A 6,558-nucleotide genomic window follows, 5' to 3' on the forward strand; every position below is an offset into this window, starting at 1 on the left:
TTGTCAATTCCAACACCATTGCTTCCAAGTGAGAGAGAGAGAGAGAGAGAGAGAGAGAGAGAGAGAGAGAGAGAGAGAGAGAGTCTCAGACCTGAGGCAATCTAATGAGACACCAGGTGCCAAGTGCATCAGGTCCGGGTCTACCTGTAAGGTCGGCATCACATTTGAACCTGGGACATAATGTCTGTGATGAGTTAGTAGCTGGGGAAGTAGCTTACTGGACCGCCTAAACATTAGTGAATTATCTTGCCCCAAGACAATTCACCTGGTCCAGGACCACGCCAGCAAGCTTGGACCATGGCAAACCAATCAAGGGTCAAGGGTCTTGTTGTGGACCACATTCTGCCTCGATGGCGAAGCAATCTGCGGGAACAGCCACTGTCCCTTCCTCTAGGTCATTATGCTGCCTGATCAGCTAAGCGACTTGTCGAAACTGCGTCTGTAACTCAGGAGTATGAAAGTACTGGGGCAGAGGACCCTTGGGCCCTTCCAGCTCTCGGATACCCTGAGTTACTCCCTCTGCAGGGGAGGGAAACTCTCCAGAGCCCCTTGGGGATCCTTCGCTCACTTGGGCATATGAACTGTCTGGTCCTAGGACCATGCCAGTTTTGTATGCCTTTGTGGATGGACTGGGCAGGGAGCATGAGCAGTCCCACCCCCCTCCATAGCTAATACGGCAAAACTGTAACAAGTAAACACCCCTAGGGTATGTTAGGTTGGTATTTTTAGGGATGTTTACTGGTTACAATTTTGCCATATTAGCTATGGAGGGTGGGGGCTCGCTGCGGAATGCCGGCTTAGATCTACCCCGTCGGTAGTGTAGTCTTCCAAGGTCAATTACAGTTTAGTTACAGCTGGCCGAGAAAATATTACTTTAAATTCTTGTAAAGCAAGTAAAGTAACATAGGAAAACGTCAATTGCCATAGTGTAGCTCACCGTGGAACTAAGGCTTAGAATTACCCGGTAGATCTAAGTAGCAGCTCCGTGGTGGCAATTTCCTCCTAACTTGACTTTTTCTACAGTTTTTTGGTTGCTAATTACGGATTTATCTTCAATTTTTGTTCCACGAATGTAATTAACCTGTAATTAACCCCTGAAGTCCATCCAACAAGGGGTTACCATACGCGATCTTCACAAGACAGAGCACTGGTATGTCTGTTTGGAACGGTTCATATCCCGTCCAGCAAGTGTAATAACTTGTTAACTTATGGGTATCCTGCCGGGCCAACTTATGGGTACCCTGCCGAGCCAGTACTTAACACGGCGAAGGGACATTCCATCTCCCCGATGCCAATACTAGACATGGCAAAGGGACATTCCATCCCCCCCCAATGTCAGTACTAAATACGGCGAAATGCATTCAACTCTCCTATTTGGCGAATGGCTCCTCATTTTCCCCTCCAGAAGGCGCCTCCCAACGTAAACATGTCCTGGGCCCATTTCTGTGTTCTCCCCCACCCAAAACCCCAAAATTCCACAGTCCCCTTACTGTTGAGTAGAGTTAGGAGCAAATAACAGTTGGCTGACAACAAACTCACTGTCAGTATCAAGCCCTAAAGTGTAAAAACCAGTTTCCAAGGTAAAATCAGGTGCGGAGCTAGTAATTAAAATTACCAATTACCCAGCAGTTCTATAGTTTTACCATGAACACAAACAAATGGCATAGCCTAAGCATAAACAAAAACATGAGCAAAAGGTGATAAATATTATGCTACTGTAGTTAAAGTCAGTCAGCATAAGCATAGCCTCGGATATGACTAACCTATGCAATTAGAAAAAAATAGCCTAGGACATCGAAGAACTGGCGAGAAACTAATTTGTTATACATTAACTTGCATTACTGCTTGATCTGTTCCAGATAACCCCCAATTACTGTATACTTTATCTTACCTCATCAACTAGTTTATTGTAAGATTCCACAGAGTTTCACACTAATAGTAGTAGTAGGTGGAATTTTCCTTTGAAACGGCTCCCATGCTCGTTTTATTCTTCCTTTGTGTTTAAGTTTTTTTTTGTCTCTGTAATACCATAAATCTTTTATAAATTCTTCAATATTTTTAATTTCTTCTTTCAGCAGATCTGTAAATAAACGTATATTTGCTATCAATTCCTCTTTATTTTCTTGATATGGCTGCTGCACATATCTGTTTCTGATGTCACTATATGCTGGCCAGTAGAGTAAGAAATGTTCTAAGTTTTCATTTTTTATTTCTCTTCACTGCACAAGCATTTTGTATCTTCTCATTTTAGCCTATTCATGTAGTTTAATTCTAGTGTGCCTTGTTTAGCCCTACTGATCAGCAGTTTTTTCTGTGTCATCTTACCATATTTCTTCTCTTGTGCATTCTTTATATTTTCTATAGATTTTTAAGATTGTCTTGTTATTCATTTCTCACGGCCATGCTTTTTATCAGAGTTATTTATCATTTCTTTTAACTGCTTACCTTTAAGCGATTCAGCTTTACTTAAGTTTATGTTTCGTTCTCCAGATACTCTTTTATTTGCAGAATCCAAGGGGTTTTCTTAGTTTTCATATTGATCCATGGTTATTTCATATAGGGGCCTATTTCCACCACTCTCAAGTGTATGTTTCAGAGAGAATAGTTTATTTATTGTTCAAATCCCTTGAGTGGCAGAAAGTGGCCCATATTTCGGATCTTAAAGCACAACTTGCAGTGTGACTTGGTGCTTTCGGAATTGTTCTATAAACTTAGTTGTCTACATTTTGTAGTTCATGTATGTTTTTCTTTTCGGGTTTTATGACTTCCAAGGCAGACATGAAGGCTGGCATTGCTAATCCTTTCCAGTAGTTCTCCTATCTTCACCCCGCTGCAGCTTTTGCTAACAGCAGCCTAACATTGGTCTAACAGCAGTAGAATTAGCAGTAGTATAAACAGAAGGGTTTGTTTGAAACGGCTTCCTCTCACGTTCAAATATGCAAAACTTACCGTAAGATGGAAAATAATGTTTATTTTTGTATACTTCAACTTTATTTATATTTGAAATGTTTTCTCCTACTTTTTTTTAATTGCAAAGCCTTTGATCAGATCCTCAAAACTAATCTTACGTAACACGTCTGCTTCTATACTTAATAGAGATAAGGCACCCCGCCTGCCTTATTGCATAGTTGTTCTGAAGGGATTTTTTATATACCCGAACTGAGAAAATGAACTCTCAGCTGAGCAATTTGTGACCATTAATGTTAAAAATACACGAAAGCCAAGTGCCTACATTTGGAAAGGCGCACGTAATATTGTCTTCTGCAATTATTTTATAAAAGTTCAGCATGACAATCTATTAGCATTTTTTTGTTGCACTGAACTTATGGCGCAGATATGAATGAAGAAGAAAATCTCTATTTCTTTGTATATCTCTCCTCTTCTTTTCATCTCAGTTTCCAGTCTCTCACCAATTGTGTTAAAGGTGGTGATACGAAATTTATCTCTGGCATTCAGGTTCTGTATACTTTTGGTGCATCTCCGTCATTGGGTACCTTCTTTCTGATACGTTTGCGAGTTGTAGCTGCCTTGTAATCAACATCTGGTAGATTTCCTTTGTAGTTGCCTCAAATCTTTCAAATTCATCTCTTGAAGTGCACAGTTGGTCAGCTAATAAAACATACAGATCTGCACATGTTTTTAAGTTCACATCCTCATTTTGCAGAACTTGGCTTACTCTGAAAATTCAGCAAAATCTCATTCCAAAAATTCAACATAAAAACGAATTCTAGCTCTTGCATTTTATCTGCAATATTATTTGCTTCTCTTCTAGCGTCTCCCTTTTATGACTGGCCATCGGCTATATATTCTAATGCTTCTAAAATTTTAAGGAAATTTCAGAATTGCTGCCTCCCATCTGGTATCAGAGAAGGATTGTAAGACACTTTCATTTCCAATACAACCTTTAAGAATTTTCCATCGGCTAAAAAAAAAGATATAGAGTAACTACACTGCAGAGAAGAAATGAACTGCCTCTTGATAGCAGTCAACAGCACTTCGGCCCCCCAGATTTAGTGAATGACCTGCACAGGGCCGGCACATATATAGCAGACTTGTTTCTAACATTTTTTGCTGCATCCCCCTTATAACGCCCAGACACGTTAGCCAGCGTCATAAGACTGACCCCTACATTTTGATAAGTTTACCCGAAGCTTCACGTAAGTACTGCAACACCTGATTTGCCGTTTACTCACCAGTATGGCTTTTCATTTCCAGAAAGGTTAAAAAGCATTCAATAGGCTGTCCATCTTTCAAGTACCTAAGTACAACACTTAACTGATCGATATGTAATAGATCTAGTGTTGAATCAACTGGCAAACTAAAATAACCAGAAGATTTTACTTCAACAATGAGTGCATGAGCCTTTTGTGCCTTTAGTTATATGGGTTCCTCACATGTGGTTTTGGACAGGTAAGAGGGTTTCCTTTGCCGGAATTTCCACATTTCGAAATGTGGCCTGCTAAAAATGGATCAAACTGGCTTATGAGTTCAAGCAATCGTAAAAGATTCCAATTTTGCAATGATCCAAACCTACCTTTTGTTCCTCGAAAAGCCAAGCCACGCTCAGCTAACGTATGGATAACAGCTGAGACACCTGAAGACGTGTTCCCAGTAATCACACACTTCCTGAATTTGTTTCTCCAGCTGTTGCCCCAACCTTGCACCTTGTCTGCGAGCTAAGTATGTTAGCATAGAGTCTCGGTGGGTACTGTAGTGTTTTTTTTTATGATTATCGATTACAATAGTATTTCGCCAGTCACTGAACCCTTCTGTTATAACAAAATTCGACAAAGTTTTAGGAGCAAACAGTTGTTTACAAACAAAACATTAAACTGATCCTGTTGATGGTGAATACAGTAACCACTCTCTCTTGCATTTCTCACCATTGGCTTTTGTCCGGACAAAAAGTTTCTGCGAACAATACCTTACTGTTTGCCACAGCTGAAATGCCGGTAAGATTTTGTCAAATGGCCCATTGTGGTGTTGACATTCACTACTGGTATTATTTATACTTCCGCCGAGGAGTTTATGTTGTTGTTGGAGTATGTGTGTGTGTGTGTTTTTTTTTTACTGACGTTGTACAGATTGCATACAAATTTCACAGATAATATACAAAGTTTCTCCTGCTTTCATTTATGTGGGGGATTTTTTTCCTTCGATTTCATGTTCCTTGCGGAGGTCTGCACCTCCAGTACTCTTATTGTGTGTATGTATCTATGCAATTTTTTCATTTAACGTGGGGGCCTCGTTTTTGCGGATTCTGGTTCAGCTGCACCATTTGCAGTATTGTACCATATGGCCCATGGACCTTGGTAAATTCGTGCTTTGGAAAATTTCTGGATTGCCCGCTTCCCTTGATGCCCTAAGCACGTGCTTATCTTGCTTAATGGTTAATCCACCCCTGTCTGATTTATCATCTTTATAATTACAGATGTTGAAAGTAAAAACTACTTAATTTATAAATATACCAGACTGTTTAACAGTATTCACGTGTGAATACACTTGAAAGGCCTATATCAAATTTGTTCAACACAGTGGAAAGGTATTGGTTGTGACTACTCAAATGATCTTAGCTAATTTGTTCGACAACGAGCTGAAATCTGACTCCATACTATACTAATGAATAAATGTGCAGTACCAAGAGCGCTGTTAAATGTATTGGGAGCAAAAAAATTGTGTAAATTACGTAATTTTACTACTTTAGAACAATGTGTAATTAGAAGGTAAAACTAAATATCAAATTGCTTGTTTCATGGAGCTAGTACAAAGAAATTATTTCCATTCATTTTTATGAAAATTTGATAATGTGATGGTCAGCTACCGAAAAAGGTCTTAAGCTACGTGGCTAAATATAGGATTTAACGCAGGTGAAAAGAATTTTAAGTTACACATAAAAAATTCTGAAATATTGAAGTTAAGGTACATAGTTAAATATAGGATGTAACGCAAGTGAAAAGAATTTTAAGTTATAGATTATAAAAAAAATTCTGAAATACAGTTAAGTTCTTAAAGTATTGCGCGACGTTTTTAATGGAGGGGGGCGGGGAGTGGAGGTCGTTTGGCAAACAAATCTGGTTGACCACATAAAGCTTAGGGATGCAAAGTTTCCTTTACCAAAAGCATTTAATAATTTGTTTTAACGACCTCCGTTTAATAGGTCACTTTGATTCTGAATAACCTTATAGGTCCCAGCGCTTTGCTTTTTGCCTAAATTTCATATTCCATTCAATTTAATACGCCACTAGAGTAGGGTAACGACCATTCATTTTCACAGCTATCCATGAAACCCCGGTAGGATGGCAGTGCCGTCATTGCATCTCATGCGGTGCGCTGTGTGCATTACGTAACGCTCTTTGCAGCGTCCCTTCGTCCCCTAGATACAACCTCTTTCATTCCTTTTACTGTACCTACGTTCGAATTCTCTTATATCTTTCTTTCCACCCCCTCCTATCAATTGTTTCATAGTGCAACTACGAGGTTTTTCTCCTGTTACACCTTTCAAACCTTTCTACTCTCAGTTTTCCCTTTCAGCGCTGAATGACCTTATAGGTCCCAGCG

The 6,558-nt window shown here is 39.6% G+C and overlaps 1 protein-coding gene across 5 annotated transcripts in view; it reads right to left on the reverse strand.

The window, feature by feature from the left end:
- LOC136835285 (uncharacterized) overlaps positions 1-4,671 on the reverse strand; it is a 78,560-nt gene extending 73,889 nt beyond the window's left edge. The window contains exon 1 of one of the 5 annotated variants that reach the window (XM_067098596.1): positions 4,535-4,671. Coding sequence is in view for 2 of the 5 variants with exons in the window: in XM_067098598.1 (XP_066954699.1) it covers positions 1,892-1,896 (5 nt within the window). In the remaining 3 variants the exon portion in view is untranslated. Of the gene's footprint in view, positions 1-1,763; positions 1,987-4,534 lie in introns of those variants that run through there. The other 4 variants (XM_067098598.1, XM_067098594.1, XM_067098595.1 and 1 more) reach the window with 4 other exon arrangements.
- Between the last annotated feature and the right edge of the window lie 1,887 nt (positions 4,672-6,558).

The sequence above is a fragment of the Macrobrachium rosenbergii genome, chromosome 55 (assembly GCF_040412425.1).
Source record: "Macrobrachium rosenbergii isolate ZJJX-2024 chromosome 55, ASM4041242v1, whole genome shotgun sequence".
Taxonomy (NCBI): Eukaryota; Metazoa; Arthropoda; class Malacostraca; order Decapoda; family Palaemonidae; genus Macrobrachium; species Macrobrachium rosenbergii.